This window comes from Vigna unguiculata, chromosome 9 (assembly GCF_037176805.1).
Source record: "Vigna unguiculata cultivar grain cowpea cultivar isolate G323 ecotype 2 chromosome 9, ASM3717680v1, whole genome shotgun sequence".
NCBI lineage: Eukaryota > Viridiplantae > Streptophyta > Magnoliopsida > Fabales > Fabaceae > Vigna > Vigna unguiculata.
Window position 1 is genome coordinate 32,862,836 of NC_140800.1, and position 18,270 is coordinate 32,881,105.

The 18,270-nt window shown below is 33.4% G+C and overlaps 3 protein-coding genes across 4 annotated transcripts; 1 reads left to right on the forward strand and 2 right to left on the reverse strand.

Moving 5' to 3' along the window:
• Nucleotides 1-5,897: 5,897 nt before the first annotated feature.
• BIN4 (double-stranded DNA binding protein) lies at nucleotides 5,898-10,440 on the forward strand. Of its 2 annotated transcripts, none has more exons than XR_014984659.1 (12): nucleotides 5,898-6,137; nucleotides 6,291-6,375; nucleotides 6,570-6,789; nucleotides 7,032-7,093; nucleotides 7,308-7,631; nucleotides 7,775-7,828; nucleotides 8,119-8,236; nucleotides 9,219-9,265; nucleotides 9,425-9,451; nucleotides 9,636-9,745; nucleotides 9,819-9,955; nucleotides 10,055-10,440. XR_014984659.1 is itself a non-coding variant. In XM_028049367.2 (12 exons), the coding sequence occupies exons 2-12, from the start codon at nucleotides 6,328-6,330 to the stop codon at nucleotides 10,154-10,156; spliced, it is 1,215 nt and encodes a 404-aa protein (XP_027905168.1). In that variant the 5' UTR covers nucleotides 5,912-6,137; nucleotides 6,291-6,327; the 3' UTR covers nucleotides 10,157-10,440. The 2 variants fall into 2 exon arrangements, 1 of the variants encoding a protein (XP_027905168.1); XM_028049367.2 differs by having other exon boundaries at nucleotides 5,912-6,137; nucleotides 9,636-9,711.
• Nucleotides 10,441-10,706: 266 nt separating this feature from the next.
• Nucleotides 10,707-12,177, reverse strand: LOC114164632 (pathogenesis-related thaumatin-like protein 3.5). The gene is made up of 2 exons (XM_028049368.2): nucleotides 11,362-12,177; nucleotides 10,707-11,261 (listed from the first exon to the last, which is right to left on the reverse strand). Exons 1-2 carry the CDS (start codon nucleotides 11,846-11,848, stop codon nucleotides 10,834-10,836), a joined length of 915 nt encoding a protein of 304 aa, XP_027905169.2. The 5' UTR covers nucleotides 11,849-12,177; the 3' UTR covers nucleotides 10,707-10,833.
• Nucleotides 12,178-13,387: 1,210 nt separating this feature from the next.
• On the reverse strand, nucleotides 13,388-16,176 carry LOC114162880 (cyclic AMP-responsive element-binding protein). Its single transcript, XM_028046870.2, has 2 exons — nucleotides 15,934-16,176; nucleotides 13,388-15,370 (listed from the first exon to the last, which is right to left on the reverse strand). The coding sequence occupies exon 2, from the start codon at nucleotides 15,297-15,299 to the stop codon at nucleotides 14,856-14,858; it is 444 nt and encodes a 147-aa protein (XP_027902671.1). The 5' UTR covers nucleotides 15,300-15,370; nucleotides 15,934-16,176; the 3' UTR covers nucleotides 13,388-14,855.
• Between the last annotated feature and the right edge of the window lie 2,094 nt (nucleotides 16,177-18,270).

Consider the following 18,270-nt stretch of genomic DNA (forward strand, 5'->3'; position numbering starts at 1 on the left):
TTGAGATAATAAGTTTGAAGGGGTTGAAAAAATATGAAACTTTGAAACAAAACCTACATATTTTAAGTGATTTACTTTTTCTCCGTGATGACAGTGTGTTTGGGGACTCTCATTCCACTACAACCTTTAGGTCACTGCATTAAATTCAAACCTACTCAATTCAATTTCAATGCAAACAAAACTTTTGAAACAAAAGATTATTGTGCATTTATATATTGAAATTAGTTAGGTTAAGAAATTAACCAGTAGAGAAAGTCATGGCTGAGCTAGAAGGAGGAGGTGAGGAACCAAGTGCTTCAAGTGGTTTCTTTTGGGTAGCAACAGACTTTTTAAGGGATGGCCTTGCAGATATTCCAGAAGCATTTGATGGAATCTGAGAGCTTAGCTGATTAATTTCAAAAGCAGACTTAAGAAATTAAACCGAGATTGCAATTTCACTAAGAACACTCTGATTTCAGCTGTTCGAACGCCAACTTTCTAGCAATGTGATCCCACACCCTCGCGATTCTTCTGCAAACCCCTCCTTCCTCCAATTTCGGCCACGAACGCAAACCCTAGAATAAACCCCAATTTGAAGCCTAACAGAGACACTCATTATGTTTTCTTACGTATTAAATGCATACCATTTTTCGTTTTTTCGAAATTAATTATTTATTACAGCATTTAAAATTCCATGTGTACCACATTTAATGTGCCACCTCACTGTTCAGATCCGTCTAACATCTCCACGTCATTGTGCTCTTAACGCCGTTTTTGCCATTTTAACGAAATGGGCTTCATTAAAACAAATTATCAAAATTAGGAACCTAATTAACACTTTTAAAAATTGAGGGACCAAATTCAAATTTACATATGAAAATTGGGACCAAATGAATAATTTAACCTTTTATTTAAATAAGCTTTTCAGTGTCAATAATTTATAGATTTTTTTACATCTCAACAATTTCTTTTATTATTTTAGTTTTTTTTTTTCTGGAAAGAAATATTTTAATTTTTATAGTTTATTGGTATTTTTAAGTGATGAGTTGTTTGTGATTATATTAGTTGTTAACTCAGATTGACAGGTATATTTATTTCAAATTGTTTTATTTAAAATTAAATAATTGATCAATGGGTGATAGAATGTCGCGTTCCTATTAAAATTTGTATTTTTTATTCTTTAAACCTTCTATATTCAACAATGAAATCTAACGATGGATAAGTTTAGCTTTTTTCTTTCGTCTTCTTTTTTGTTTTGCTGCCAATTAAAAAGGACATGAAAAATTATAGTATACAAAACATGAAAACAGCAACATTTTGATCACATTTATTAATTTTTCTTTTAAATAAATTCAAATAATATATATGCCAATCTTACCCAGTCCTTAAATGCCCACTTGATCACTCATAACTACAAAAATTAAAATAAAAAATACAATGGATCAAAATATAAAAATGGTATTGTAAAAAAATACAATTTTATTGAAGGTCAAAAGGTTATTTAAGTTATATATATATATATATATATGAATTTTATTTAATTATCAAAGTATATTTAATGAAAAATTTTCATCACTCAAGAAGTGTCCGGAGATTAGAATGACTAAAAATCATAAGAGTTTTCATAAAATCCAAATCAATAATTTCTTTTATTAAACCATTTCAAAATTGAGAACAATTTATTTTTTGCCAAGCAGAAACGTTCTATTTGAAGATATCGTTATACGGTCTTCTACAATCGACGAGATCCTAATTAATATTTTCTTGACATGTGAATAGCTTATTATTTGATTACTATTTAAAAAAATTAATGTTAAAACTTTAATATGAAAGTTTAAAATAATAAAACTAGTGTTATTATTCGTACATATATTAAAAAACTATTGATTGGAACCAACGTTAACGTGATAAGAGAACATATAATAATTTAGGGGGAAAAATGGTTTAGTTGTTCATATTATCTTAAGTTTGTCAACGTATCTGTAGCTTTTATTGGGTGATACATTTGAAACTTTAATCCTAATAACATAGGTGTCGATTTTTTGACTTTGACCAATTCAAACTTTGACAATTCCATGTGAATTTTAATTATGCGTATGGTTATAGGGTGCCGTCCTAATACTAAGAGCATTTTCTCAATAGAAATTACTTTAAAAATTTGTTTATAATTAAAAGTATCATTTTAAAATAAGTCCCATATATATATAACTTAAAGAAAGATTTATAAGCTAAAGAAAATTATTCATATATTTATTTGAATTTCCTATAAAAGTAACACATTAAGTCAAATAAAAACAATTTCTAATTACACCATTAATATTCACTTTAAGTTAATTGACATATAGAATTGCAATATTACGTCCATAAATAAAATCATCTCATCTTTTCTACTCGAATATTCAAAAAATTAAACACAAAAAAATCAAATGAAAATATCATTCATTTTACTTCTTATACTTATTCTCAATCGTACACCTTCAATCCTTATTATTCTTCACTACACTATTATTTTATTATCAATTTGTGTGTCTTAGACCGAAAATTTCAACTTTGTTTTATCTTGACTTACTAGATTCCTATGTTAATATTGTTTGTTATGTTTATATACCCGAAAAGAATCAAAGGTTGAACTTTTTTAGCCATAAGCATTGTGAAATAGAAGGCTTCTTTTAGATATTTTACTAAGAGATTGAAAAGACATTTCTAAAAGATTATGAAAGATTTTATTAAATTAATAATACAAATTACTATAATGTCAATAGCTGACTTTTTTGTTTGTACGCGTATTTTCCGCCAAAATAATTATATTTAATTTATATTTCATATGATACGACATAAATATTAAGGAAGTAATAATGGTGGCGTTTTTGAACCTCTGTTTCAGCTTATTGATTATTTAAGTGAAAATATAGACTAATGAAATTCATAGGCTTAAATTGAATTGACCTCGTTCTTTGAAAAAAATGTTGATGTTATGTCAGACTTAGAAGAATGTTAATAATGCGAAACCATACATAGGAATTTGAATACTTCAATCTAGAATCTAGATTGCTAGTGTTGAATATTTAACGTTGTTATAATGCCAACAATTTATGTTGTTTTTCTTCGTGAGTTATTATAACAATATTTAAATATATTATTCTGAACCTTATATTTCATTCACAATATCATTCTGTATTAGAAATAATCATTTCAAAATATGACTTCTATTTCAAAACATTTTGAGATTTAATGATTTCCTCTTCAGTTTTAAAAATCCCATATATCATATCTCTAATAAAATATATTAATAATAATTATACTTTTCCTCCTTTATTCATGACGCTTTCAATATATAGATTTTGATTTAGGGTTTGAAATATATTATTAGTAATTATACTCGAGACTAATAATGTTTGCACTTTCACAAACATAACTACATGTAAATAAAGAGAGAAAATGTTTATTTTTAACTATGACATTCGTATAGGTTAATCATTCTAACAACAATAACTAACACTAGAGATCTTCTATCAAATGAACTTTCAACGTCTCATTAAATGAGAAAAATAATTTAACTTTTCAATACTTGTTAAATGCTGTTATTTTGAACATACGTTTTTTCCTTACAGAAAAAAATTAATAACACTAATTAAAAACAAATTATGTTTCTTAATATCTAAAAGCTTCTACATTTGTATTAAAAGATGGGACATGTATAGAATAATATTTGTCCACCAATAGTCTTAAAATTATATTTTGTTGGACCGAATCCTCTGTCACTAAAACAGAAAAGGCAAATCTATTAATATACGTTGTGAAAACAAATGATATAAATTTTGATGTTTTTTTTTTTCTTTATTCTAAATCAGATTTACGTCTAAATTTACATCTGTAATGTTCTAATTGATGTAAATTCATGTCTATAGGAATAAAAGATGTAAAATTTTGAGTTTTTTTTTTAAATTGAATTTGTTTTGCCATGAAACTGAAACCTGAATAACAAAAATTGTCGAGAATGACATATATATATATATATATATATATATATATATATATATATATATATATATATATATATATATATATATATATATATATATCGAAAAAATCACATCATCAATTAAAAACATGATCGTTTTTATTCCAAAAATTACTTTATTAACAAATAAATAACATAAAACAATGATACATAAAGATATAATTTGGAAACCTAAAATCAGAATAAAAATCATGACCGTTGTCTAAAGATAATAAGATACTAACACTATGTGAAAATTTGTAACACATAAATCACTCTCTCAAACTCTTTGATCCCAAGTACATCTACACTTTCCAAAACAATAATTTAACCAAAATCTCTTAACAGTCTACTAAAAGAGTATTAAAAAAGTCATACAGAAGCTTACAGTGCCTTTGATTGGGACAAGAAATACAATAGACTTAGAGTCCATTTAATCAAAATCTAATTTTCTACATTCTTAAAGAGATAGCTTATTCATTTTTGTCTTATTTTGATCATTTCTCTAATGATAGTTTTAATCCAATGTATGATGTAGTACTCACATTCAAAGAAACTACTCAACTTATTACATTAAAATAAATGAAGGAAAACTTAATATCATACAACTTATAGACAAAATTAATTTAACGAACTACACCTTTTTTGAGTTTAAACAACAGCTTAAAAATGTTGTTTAAAGTAAAAAAACATTGTTACAGTTTTGTTTAAAAGACATCTCAGTGAGATTAGAAAGGAGGTTATTTATAAATTATTTATAGTCTGGACTCCTAAATAATGCGACACTTTTGACATACCAAAACCAATTGAAAGTAGGAATTATTACTAGATAGACAAACAAAAGAAATTGCTGTATTCATATTGGAAGTTTCTCTGGTTGAGTCCAATTAGTCTGAGATTGATTAATAAAACCTGTTTATATTGCTTTAGTTTTATGCTTTTGATTCTAGGTCATTTATATATTGTATTGTTTTATAGCTTTTGTTGCCCTTTTTAGTTTCTGGAGTGCGTTTAACATGATGAAGTTTCTTTACGTAGTTTGTATATATAACATCAATTTTCCGTTCAAAAAGATATTTTCATGAATTGTAATGTCCTTTGTTGGACCATGTACACTGATCGTTTGCAGGACATAAATCCAGATCAGGTTTGTATACACCCGCATCCTTCACTCCTCTACCTCTTTTGCGGTCGCGTGTCTTAACCGGCTGAGAAGGAGCCGGAACCGGAGTTGGAGCCGGAGCGGTTCCGTCTGGGGGGAAGAGCGTGTTGTTGTTGGGAAGGGAGAATCGTCTTCATTGTTGCCGCTTCACGCCTCCCCTCACTTGCACAAACACTGACGCAAAACCCTAATTATTTCTTCTCTCCCTCATTCGTTTTTTTTTTTTGAAACTAATTACAATAAAACATATAATAAAACATACTGTTCACAATTCTAACAACATAATAATAATATGTAACTTTTTGTGTGTAAACAATTTTTTTTTTTTGGAAATGTAATTTTAGATATCTTAAAAAAAATCAACCCGACTAATATGAATTGAGCTCACCCATCCTTAATTGGGGTGATTTCGGATTTGTAAAAGAAATTCTAAACCAGTAAAAGTTGATTGGTTTATGCATATCTATATTTCAAATAAGTGATGCTAAGCATAGTTGTAATGAAGATTTTATTAAAAAAACAAATAGAAAAGAAAAAAAAACGAAAAAAAATCACACTAGATCTATAAAATTACATGTACTTATAAAAAAAATCTTTACAGAAATGATTTTATACTTTGAACTCATACATATCTATATATTCATATTTATTTATTTAAAGTTCATTACAATTTTACAGTTTTATTAATTATTTCCCGCATATAAATCCTATTTTAAATTACCTACAGTTCTAGAACTTATTCAGAAAACGCTTCAACAAAAAAGTTGAATAATTACTATTAGATTTAGTACATGCACACTACTAATATTTCACATTTTAACAAAGACACCTTAATTTGTATATATTAATATCAAACAAGTTTAATTTCGGAAGTGCGTTGATGACGAAACGACGCGTCGTTGGGAATTGGGAGAAGCATAACAAATCAGACTTGGGTTTCGCCCCAATGAAATTTCCCGCTCTCGCTGGTTGGTAGTGTCTGCAGCAGCATTGAAGGTATGTAGCAATCAACATATCAACATTTCTTCCAATTTGGCTTCAGCTATATATAATCTTCTTCTCGACAGTGGCTGGTTTTGTTCCGGCGCACAACATGTTCGATCAATTGCTCTAATGAAAATGGACACTGACTTACCGTTTTCCTTTCAGGGACCAATCCGTTTTCGTTTGAAATTCATCCCTGAAAATGAGCAGTTCAAGGGAGAGCTCCCCAGATTGGTTGCGTTCTTTTAAGGTATCACTTTATGCCCGTTCAATTAACTTATCAACTTTCCCTTTGCCGTGTATTCATTATTATGTTCATTGTTGAATTGCATCGTTGAATTTTAACATCAGTCCCTTGTGCTTCTGCCATCGCAATACCTTGCTTTCTTCCTAGCTTCTTACGTCTTTGTTTGTCGTAACAAAAAACTTTGTATCGTTGACTAGGTGCCGTCTCCATCGCATTTGACACTGTCCTCTGATTCTGGGTCTTTACGGGATGGTAAATCTCGGAATGACGATAAAACTGACGAGGAAGGGTCTTCTCCAAAGTCTTCCCAATCTTTGAAGGTCGCCGGGAGCAAGAGAAAGACACCAGTGAGTTCAGAAGTTGAAAGTCAAACACCATCCAAAAGAAAGAAATTAGATAAGAAAAAGGCCAAAGAAGGTACATTTGAGATTTGCTTAGCGCTTTGTTGTTCTCTTCTGATAACTATGTTGACCTATTTAGATAAACTTTTTCCATAACTATTTGTAAGAGAGAAAATAAAATGAGTTTATCCAGAACTTAACACTAACTTAAGTGTAAAACTTAGGTTTTAGTAAAAAGAATGACAGGAGTATCGGGATGTGAGAGTTGTTTCTCACTTTTTATCAATTATCATTTTGACATTTGTTATTGTGATCCAGGAAACAAAGAGGGAGAAAAAACAGCAAATGAATCAAACATCGACAAGAATATAGAGCATAAAGTAAGAGCCTTTTCTTCTCCTCTTTAATTGTCAGGGCATATTCATTATAGATTTAGAAGAAGAAAGAAACAATTACGTAGATGCTTCGGGCACCTCAATATTTCTCACCTAGTTTAATTGGTTTTCTGAATGCACCGACTGTCTTCTGTCGTGAAAGCAGCGCTGGACTGCTACTTATTTGTGATTGCTGTTAATATCAAACGTTTTTTCATAGGTATCTATTCAATCAGTTTGGACACTGTCATCAGATTCTGAGTCATTCCATGATCATAGCCCAAAAGGAGAAGATCATATTGATCAGGTTGAAACCTCTCAGCCCCAATTATCAGATGAAGAAGACAGTGCAGATGGACTTGTTTTTGGAAAGTATCCATCCAAAAAGGGTTCAGAAGAGAAGTCTTCAAAAAAACAAATAGATATCGACAGTCATACACCAGTTAAAGGGAACAAAATTAAAGGAAGTGAAAAGGGAAAAAGTAGTGGTGGAGATGTGAATGTTGAAGAGGAAGAAACTTTTGGAAAGCTTGCCGAATCAGATGTAAGAACGGCTAAGATTATAGTAACTGTCTAAACAATGTTTCAGACTTCAAAACTTGAATAAGTATTAACTATTGAAGGTCACACTGACTTTCTTCGTTTAGGCTGGCATCCTGACTTGTGGTTGTTATATGTGAGTTGCAGGTTTCCTCCACCAGGTTGCCTTTGATGCTTTCTGAGAAAGTCCATCGTACAAAGGTTTGCTGACAACTTTATGTTTTGGGTTTTCCTTTACAGTTTGTTCTGTCTTATAATTGTAAGGATCATGGTTTAGTGTTGTTATTGCGAGACATCCAAATGAGTATCTAAGGTTTCTCTTTTAAAATAAATAATTTTTTTGTCAGATGCCAAGTTGCTAGTTTGGCTTCTAGCTATGTTTTGGGTTGGAGATTTTTACTTGTAAAACTCACATGTTTCCTCTAGTGTTGATTCTGATTTCCCTTTTCTTAATTCTTATTCATGATAAAAGGAGCCTTCTGTTTTTTCAGGCACTCATTGAGTGTCAAGGTGACTCCATAGATCTAAGTGGTGATATGGGTGCTGTTGGACGGATTATAATTTCGGACTCACCATCTGGGGATCAGGAAATGTATTTAGACTTGAAAGGTATTTTAGTTTAAGTGTTCTGATTAATACACAAATTGTAGCTTCTTATTCTTTATTATTTATTGAGACAAGCGCATATATCTTGAACATAACACTGTAGCATGCATGTATGCAAAACCATAAACAGCTAAACTATTTTAGAGCTATTATGATTGCTACATGTTGGGTTTCCATGAAATGTTTACCTTGCTCCATTTTTTCAAATATGTAAATCTCAGACTGAACCATATTTGCCTTTTATAAATAGATAGATATTTGCTAGGTTGTTTGGGCATTTAATGACCTGTAGAAGGCCTAGGAAGGACACTAGAAGAATGGAAGGTAAACTACGGGGTGTTATTTCGTGGAGTTCTTCAAGCTTGGGCTTGTTTTGGGAAAATAATTGAATGCTTAAGCTTAAAGCTTAAACTTGAATCGTTTATTTAGATGAGTCTAATTGAAAACTTGATTAAGTTTGAGCTTAACTTGTTTTATTTATTTATAACAATTATTTGTTTTCTACTTTAATATTTTTTTTTCTATTTTTTACTAAAAAAATGTTGAAAAGTAAATAAAAGGTATTCTTTTATAAAAATTATTAGTAGAATATATTAAATTATTTCATAAAAAATATTCGTAAGCTATTCCAAAGCCTTTAATATTGAGATTTTAGAGCTTCAACTCGGCTCATTTTAAATAATCAAACATAGTCTCAAGTTTGGGCCTGCTTATTTAACTAAGCAAACGAGTATAAGCAAATAATTAACAAAGGGAGGTCAGACAATTCATGATTTGTTCGGCTAATTTATATCCCTAAGGGTAACAGAATCAGGAGAGGAAGAGGGAGGTTGAGAAAAATGATGGGCAAAATATTCAAGGAGGAAGTTAATAATTTGTCTGAAAACATAATTCCCATTTTCTTCGTTGTTGAGGCAGTACTTTTACTTGATTGTGACCAGTGACAACCGGCATCTGATGGTTCGAATTTTCCTCATCTTTTCAGGAACAATATACAAAACATCAATAGTTCCTAGCCGGACGTTTTGTGTTGTATGTGAAGTGATCTGTATTTAACTGCACTGAGTTTTTTATTCGGACAATCTCATTTTATCAAATTTTTTTTTCTTCAGGATATTATAACTTTTTCTTTATCAAGATATAATATCCTTCAAATATTGCTTTCACACGAGCTTGTATTTTGTTTTTCAGGTTAGTTTTGGGCAGTCAGAGGCCAAGGTCTGTTGGTTATCTAGTATCTACTTATTTACTAGTACTGTTTTATTAAGTTAGTAAACTTGTCCGCATTTGGCATATGTTTTATTTAATATTTAATGTTGTTACTCAGAAGTAATTTATTAATCAGCCTTGCCAAGGATTTTGAAAATATATATGTTATCATTTAACTCGTTATTTATTTCAGATCGAGGCCATCATGAATGACTTCATACAGCTGAAGCCACAGTTTAATGTGTACGAAGCTGAAACTATGGTTGAAGGTTATTTGCATCTGCCAACTAATTGGTGTTTTATGTATGATAATTTGTTATCTTCATATATCCTGCATAAATTCCTTTCCTCACATCTATTCCTTTCCTTTGAGAAGGGACACTGGATGGTTTTTTCTTTGATTCGGATGAGGAGGCTGGCAAGATGCAGAAATCAACCAACCAAACTGATCAAAATGAGAATGGTGAGGAACAAGCTAATGGTAAATCAAAAGGGAAGGCTGACAAAACATCAGTAAGTTTCCTAATAGTCATTCTTGATTTTAGATTTCTGCTTTGTGAATGAAAATGATGGTGCGTGATGCATACTTAATTACTGAATATCTGGATGCAGGGTGCTGAAAAGAAAAGAGGTAGAAATACAGGAGGAAAAGCACAAGCAAAGATAGCAAAGAAAAAAACTCCAGGTTCCAAAAGGTCAAAGACCAAGAAATGAGTCAAAGAAGCTCTCTGTAATATCTTGTATATGTCATGCACCAATATAACTCAACCCTTGGATTAAAAGTAGAAATCCTGAATCACTTTTCCCATGTTCGCGATGGCGACAGTAGAATAGCTGCTGTTAGAGTTTTTTTCAAACCCCGCACAGTAGAATTGAAAGCTTATAATCGGTAGAATGAGTTCTCAGAAATTCCTTATAATGTTTATTATTTGGGGTCCAGTTTCAGTATTACTGATTGTAATTTCTTTCCAGTAAACATCATTTATCGTTTCTTTTAATTTATCTCCATTAGCCGGCTATTATCATCTAGAAGGTACACTTTTTTCGCTAAATTTCTGCAGAACATGTACTATAGAATATGAGAGAATGAATTTGAGGTTCCTGGGTTACATTGTTTCCTTCTTAAAATTTATTTTGCAAGATTTCCTAGCTATCTCGAGAGAATAATCAATAGACTGGAATTATGACCGGATGCTGTTTATATGATATCCATTAGTTCTTAATAAGCCCCTAGCTTACTACTGGAGCTTTAGAACTGTACTTTCTGAATCATTTGTTCACAGAGGGTTCTTCAACTCTAATATTTCCGTGGTTCATCATTTCCGTCTCATTGATTTGGCCATATTTTCCCTTCTGGAAATCCCTTGAGGATATCTTGTAGATGTTTTATATCATTGGCCGTGTCTTACAAATGCCAAGAAAGTAAGAGTGAGAACCAAGAGAAAGATTGGCGCTGGAAAGGGTAATAAAATATTTGACGAGGAAGTGACCTGGTGATGCTTCCAATAGGGCTGTCTAATTGGTGGAGGAGGAGATGCAGGATTTGGTGTGTACCCGTTGCTGTTGGGACAGAAAACAATATCGTATTCATATGCTTTGCAAGTGAAAGTGCTGGTGCCATCGTCAAACGCATAGCTATAAGCTCTTGGACAAGCTTTCTTGAATAAGGTTGAATAATATGAAGGCTGGCATGTATTTGGATTTGCAAATTCTCCACTGCAGCAATACTTATCCAACTTGAATGCCTCACAAGCACTCCTACACCCCACTACCCCTTGATTTGGGACACCTCCTAATACTTGAAGTTCTGCCGGGCAACCTGTACCATTTCATTTGCTTCAATTGTATGTGGTACCCTTGTGATTTCTTTTGTTATTTAAGTACCTAATTACATATTTGTGCTTTAAATAAACTCTTACCTCTGTTGATATCAGTAATACAACCTGTGGCATTGCAGGCACCACCATGTGCACCTCGTGGCAGAGCGAGTAATGGCAAATTGTAACCATCTACCATGCTAACATCATAGTAGTCTTGTCCATTGCCTGCACCAAATGTTATCTCAAACAGTGAGGTAGGAGGAGCAGCACCATTTCCCTCACATTCCAGCCTTCCTCCACAGTCACCTGTTTGGCATCTTCCAACACCTGTTGCATCAAATTTACAACCAGTCCTTGCCCATATCCGTCCTGACCAACCTGGGACAGTCGTAAGTTTGATGCTTTGACCCGTGTCCAACCGGAATCCGGTTGGTGCAAGTGGAGGACTCCCTGAACCTGCAAGGGTACCAGGCCATATAGTTTGTGGACAGTTGTTGATGATGGTGAATGTGTTTGAGAAAGAGCAAGTCAAGAATGTAAAGAGAATGACCAAACTGGTTAGGTTCCAGGATGTCTTTGCTGTCATATTCAAGGATTATTATAGCTGGTAATATTGAGCCTAAGAAACTAGAGGGATTGTTTTTTTATGGCCAAGGGAATGGACAATGCGCCTAAGATTTGTAATTTATACTATTCTGAGAGAGGGACTTGTGTGCTAAATCAGTTATCATTACAACAGACAGACACTTACGTTGCTTTCATGAAATCCTCGGCCACAAGACCAGCTTTATGGGTTTAGTATTTCTTATGTTGTGGATGCTCTCATCTAGAAGCAATTCTTTGCTTTGGTTGTCGCATGGGAAGTTGTACAAATCTGGAATTGTAAGTGCCCGATTGGATAAATCGTTGATTTCTTCAAAGAATCGTTTCAGAAAATCTGAGACTATCCTATAATATCTTGGATGGGATTATCATAAAAAAGGGAGCTACGATTCCTCCTAAATAAAGTTGCTAGGCCTTTCAAGGAGCATCAGATCATTGGCATGTCATATACGTCAACTTTCGAGGAAGCATAGCCAAATATGTACTTTTTACAGAAATAAATAAATATTGATTATAAGATTACACAAATATAAATATCTAGTTTATAAAAAATTTAGTAATCACAACTTTTCACTGAAATCAGAACTTTCAATAGTTAGATTAATAAAATTCAAAAGATAGAGTTATTGAAGCAACTCTGTCGAAGTTACTTCTGAAATATATCTCTAATCCTGGTCAACGAAACGTATACTTCATCACTTTTAAATATATATAATCTTATGCTCTTTCCGTTACTTCTTATAACAGAAAGTGGAGTTCTCTTTATTGTCACTTGTTAAGAACCTTTTAAAGTAATATAACTCTTTTAAAATGGAGAGTGCTCTAAGAATAAAGTATAAAGTAATGGCTCTATAGGAAAACTAATAATTTCGTAATTAATTATGTAGTACATATATTTTAATATTTTTTTCTTTTTGTTGAATGGCTAGTTATCACCCAATATAATTTACCATTTAAAGTGAATCTTCTTTTTATAATAGCCAAATCTTCAAAGAAAGGGTATGCCGAAATGGAAATTATTTGCCAACCAATCAGGTACCTTGTTGCTTTCAGAATAAATATGAGTTCTTCATCAGGCATTGCCAACGTTTCTTCAAGAAACATCGAATACAATTGAAGGATAATGATGCGAATTTTGATGGCCAATTAGTTACCAAGAAATCCACAGCACAGGGTAAATCAGCTTCCAACAAGAATTTTTCTAAAAAATAATCGGTATGGGGTGAAAGCTTTCCTCAGAAATTTTGATGTTCTGAAGTAAACATTTTATACTACAGCTTGTAATTTTCTTTATTTTCCGTTTTCCTTTCGGTTGAGGTTTAGGTTTGTGAGAAAGGGCTTTGAAACAATAATTGCTAAATAGATAAGAAATAAGTTAAATAAATGAGGGAAAACAGTTAAAAATGTTTGAATGGAAAAGAGAGAAAACTAGAATAAAAGTAGGTAAAGAGAAGTGGTACTGCAAATTTCATTTTTCTTTTAAATTATTTTTTCGTTCTCTTTCCCACCAAACAATCTAAGCTTTGACAATTCCAAATTTCATCAATAAACTGTAAAAGGTCATTCAGTGTGACAGAGAGATTAGATATGCCTGTGGCACTCAAATATCATGATACAAACTTAAAATCTGCCTAGACTAAAAGCAAAAAACTTCAAAGAAAATATCAACTCTGAGGTGAAGAGCTTAATTTCATATTTCAAACAAAGGAAAAATCACTTAAACCTCCAATATAGAGGGTAGGGTTGACTGATAGACAGACTGCTGATAATTGGAGTATCCCGAACAAGTCACTTTAATATGTTCAATCAATGTCACTGTCCACAGGTAAGACATGACACGGTGGAAGACAAATTCATCTGGTCATACACCAAAAGGTTCAAACTAAACTGAAATTGAGCGTGCCAGTTTTTTCAACTTTCCGCTTTATGTCTTCATCATCCACCAAAACTTGTTGAGGCATCATACCTCTCCTATGATCAACTGTTATTTCCCCTCCGTAGAAGCTGCTTTATCTCATCATAAACCTCAGTAGAGGATAATTTGAGCATTAGTAGTACCTAAGCATGTACCTACAAGAAAACAAGAAGACAAATATCAATATTTCAACTTCTAGTATAGAGCAATTCCATATTAAAATATGTCATTAAGTATTTGCAACACAAATGTTTTGAATGCTCCTTGGTAGCACAAGCTTCAAAACCTGCACAAGTCACATTAAACTGAAGACATCCAGACATCAGTTAACTCATGGAACGAATTAGATATAACCAAAAAATGAATTAATGAAAATATGGACTATTATCTCCGTTGTGTCTGCAAAAGAACAAGAAATTAGGCAGCAAAATAAAAATAAATAGCATTCACATGCACAGCAACTTTGTCCATGTGAGGAACTGGAGAGACCTGAGCTTACAGAAGTCAAAGAAATTCAACACAACTATGAATTAGGTTATCATCCTAAGAGATATGATTGATAATCATCTGCTGTTCTAATGGATCTGAGGGAAATAAAAGGAGTAGAATAATACAACTCAGATCAGAAGCAGTAGTGTAGTCTTAGTAATGAGTACACTAATACTGGAATAGCTCTGCCCTGCGATTACAGAAACACTAGAAACTTGACAGCAGCTAGAAAACGTTAAGAGTTTAGTACATCGTTGATACAAAGCACACCATTCAGATCCAACAGTCTGCTTCTCAACAAGGTTAGCAACAGAAACTGAAATGAATTCAGATTTCATAACCATCTGAATACTAAATAGAGCCAGCTCAAATCCCCATTCAACAGTCAAGCTACATTAAGCACTACATTACATTGATACTAGAAATATAAGGAGTTCCTACAATAGATGAACATTCATGTCCACCAATAAGCAGTCCAAATAATTGTTCAAGTTCCGTTATTCATACTCATCTAATAGAAAAAGGGGAAAAAGGGACAAGTGAAGTGCAATGATAAAAGAGTTTTTTCCAGTTATATAGTATATATCTAGCTCAAATCCATGCCATCTCCAACTTGGCTGCAGATAGGACTGACAGCAGAGAAAGATCTCTCAAAAGGAGAAGGGTGGAATTGGGCATCGCCCCGCCTACGTTTAAAACCACAGCTCTCGGTAGGAGAATTCTCCGCCGCATCATGCTTCCTTCGAACACCTCTCACGGCCTGTTCCTCCGCCGGTGTAAGGGGGAAAATTTGACCACTAGCTCGACAAAGGGAGCTATGGTTGTCATACAGAATTCTCTGGTTACAGTTTTTATCACAGATGTGAGTGAGCCCAGTTAGCTTGCAGAGATACATGTTTCCACAAACATGTTCATTTTGACATTTCCAGTCGCATTTGTGACCAGGAATTTGACCATCTCGGCCCATTATACCCGACAGAAAAATAACATTTGCAGGACCTGCAACCATAGATTTGCCATATACCTCCATTCCTTCAGTCAAGACAGCAACTCCTAAGTAATCTTAACACACTCCAACTTCAAGGCCTTTGCCTGAATTCTCTGCATGGCCCACCACAACAACACACATTTCAGTCAAACTCAACAATATTCATCCTCTACCTACAAACATACATAACAACTCACACACTCTACAACCAAAACCTCCCTTTTCCCTTCTACAAAGCCTCACTCAACAATAATATCTCATTCCCCTTCACAAAACGCCACGGATATTCGTTGAACAGCCGTTGACCAACCATATTCAGAAATCATCAAATTAAACATCACAAAAACACAAATCTGGAATCTAATTGGTGAACAGAATCATATACTCAACTGCTCCATCTACCTTTGACAAACACTCCCATGTGACAACAGATCTAAACCATACCCAAGTGGGATTTTCAAAACAACAGACAACGCGACAACCAACACACGCGCTCTGTCAAAAATCAAAAATCCAAACTTCTGCGTCATATTTTCCCTCCCACACATCAAAATCAAAATTGTTTTACAAATACATGCTACGCACTTGAACAACAACAGTAATAATAAAAAAAATGAGAATTTAACTTAGAATCATAACAGGCTGAAAAAGATATAGGGAAGGGAAAATAACTCACGCGTTGTTGAGCTAAGTGAAACACAGGGATAAAGTCTTCGTCGTCCTTCTGAGTACCTTCAAAAAGAAAAAGAGAAAACAACAATAAAGAAAAATGAGTATTCTCTCTCTCTCTCTCTCTCTCTAACTCTCACCGCAGAAGCTATGCTAAGAACGTGAAATTAAACAATGAGATGAGCGGAAGGAGTGGCGTATTTATAGAAACTTGACGCTGAATGCTGATGGTGGTGACTTTACACTTGTGGGGTTGACGCCCCACATAGGACAAAACACACGCAAATCAAAATGCAAACCAAATGAAATCCAAATTTTTCTCAAATGTAATTTCACCCCCACTTTACCTACAATTTTGGATAAACCTACCCGATCCATTCAACGCTCTTTCTTTCTCTCAAAATAAGTTTTAATTTTAATTTAATTAATAATAATGATTAATAACTCCACGTGATCAATGCCTACCCCTCTCTCTCTCTCATCATTGGCTTAGCGTCTTAATTTACTTAACCAAACGGATTAAGAGGAGAGAGAATTCATTGTCACTGACCTTATCCTCGTGAATAGACACTTCACACGTGTAAGCATCACCGTCTTCCCCGGCTCATGTATAGGGCTTTTATGGGCTTTTTGATGGCCCACGTCCATTACCCGAGTCTACCCTAACTATAATTCGGGAAACTATATAGAGGATAAAATATGTTTTATATATATATAATTCACTATTATCTTCTTCTTTTACTTCTTCAAGTTCAAATTATTTAGACAACGCTTAGAAAAACTAAAACAAACCATTTTTGTTTAATAAAATTAATACCGAATTTTGCCAGTTTTAGAGATTCAAAATATATCTTATTTAACCTTTTATCATTATATTTAAAATAATAAAATTAACATTTTGTGAAACTAAATTATATTTTAAGAAAAAATAACACGTTTTAAAATTAATGATGTGCTATAAAATTAGCTTAAATTTACATTCGAATGATAGTATTTTAAATTTAATTCAATCAATTTATTAAGTAGTTTTTCAGTTTAATTGAAATTTTGAATTTTTCAATGCTAAAAAAAAAGTGTATTATTATATATTATTGCTCAAGAATTGTAAGGCCTATTAAAATTATTTCATTCCTTCCTGTCCTAAATTAAAAGGCCGCCCCTTGTGAGTGGGCTTAATGGCTGGCCCAACAGATAAAACCAACCTAAGTCTGTCCTAACTCTCATTTTTCTCTCACTTCAGAGATCCTTGAGCCGCAGCCGTCTCCCACTCAGTTAGGGTTTGGTGTCACCTTGGTCAAGCGAGTCGAACCAGTGTTTCCTCTTCACGTAAGTATCTTTCCCCACAGTGCTTGTTATTTTCTACTATTGTTACTCTGGGTAGCTCATGTCTCTGCTGCCCTTTCCTTTTCCAGCTCCTTAAGTCGTCCCCGAGCTAGCATCGGAGCTGCTGTGCTAAATCAGTTTGGTCTAGGAGTCTTCTGCTAAACCCTTCCAGGTAAGGGAAGCTAGAACCCTCCTAATTGTTTGGGGTAATTGTGTTGTTTGGTGTTGGTTTCGTGATTGATTGAGTTTTGCCTGCTGTTATGGATGTATGATATGGTTGGATCATTGTTTGGGTATGCTAATGTGTCTGCTGCAGGTGAAAATAGTGGCGAACACTGATAAACTCGCCCAAGCGAGCTGGTCTCGCCTAGGCGAGATTAACAGAGGCTCGCCTAAGTTATTTTCCACGAATGGTCGCCCAAGCAACCTACTACGTTTTTGAGCGAGCGAACGTCTCGCTTAGGCGAGGAGAGTCTCGCCTAAGTGAGAACGCGTGCAAGGCCACTGTACTGGAAGTCAAGCTCTCGGCTAGGCGAAGGGAGCTCGCCTGAGTGAGGGTCCTCCTCGCCGTTTTTGCCTGAGCGAGAAGCTGGGCGAGAATGTGGCTGGTCCTGGTGTTTTCTTTGATCTCAAATGTTGACAATATGCTTGTATGGGTATTATCTTTGAGAATATGAATTGAATGGCCTTTGTGAATGTAATGGTGCATGAATGGTGATTCATGAGTTTTAACATGGTGTGAGTATGATATTTGTATGAGATGATTCATGGAATTGAAATGATGAGTTTGGTATGAGTTCGACATGAGACATGAAAGGGTTGGTATCAACGTGGCATGGTAATGATATAAGATGGAGTTTCATATTCATGGTTCGAGAATAATGAGTTGGTATGGTTTAGTTGGGAATACGAAAGAGGTGAATTATGAGAAACTTGTATGTGATGTATATGTATATATGTGTGTATGCATGCTAAATTAGTTTGATTGATTAAGAATGATTGGTCCGTGTAAGTGTGTAAT

Excerpts from the sequence above, each read along its gene's own strand:
- BIN4 (XM_028049367.2), top strand. The coding sequence starts at position 6,328 with ATGAGCAGTTCAAGGGAGAGCTCCCCAGATTGGTTGCGTTCTTTTAAG. Across the intron at positions 7,094-7,307 it reads ACAAGAATATAGAGCATAAA|GTATCTATTCAATCAGTTTG; the intron begins GTAAGAGCCTTT and ends GTTTTTTCATAG. Across the intron at positions 9,956-10,054 it reads GGAAGGCTGACAAAACATCA|GGTGCTGAAAAGAAAAGAGG; the intron begins GTAAGTTTCCTA and ends ATCTGGATGCAG.
- LOC114164632 (XM_028049368.2), bottom strand. The coding sequence starts at position 11,848 with ATGACAGCAAAGACATCCTGGAACCTAACCAGTTTGGTCATTCTCTTT. Across the intron at positions 11,262-11,361 it reads TATTACTGATATCAACAGAG|GTTGCCCGGCAGAACTTCAA; the intron begins GTAAGAGTTTAT and ends GAAATGGTACAG.
- LOC114162880 (XM_028046870.2), bottom strand. The coding sequence starts at position 15,299 with ATGGAGGTATATGGCAAATCTATGGTTGCAGGTCCTGCAAATGTTATT.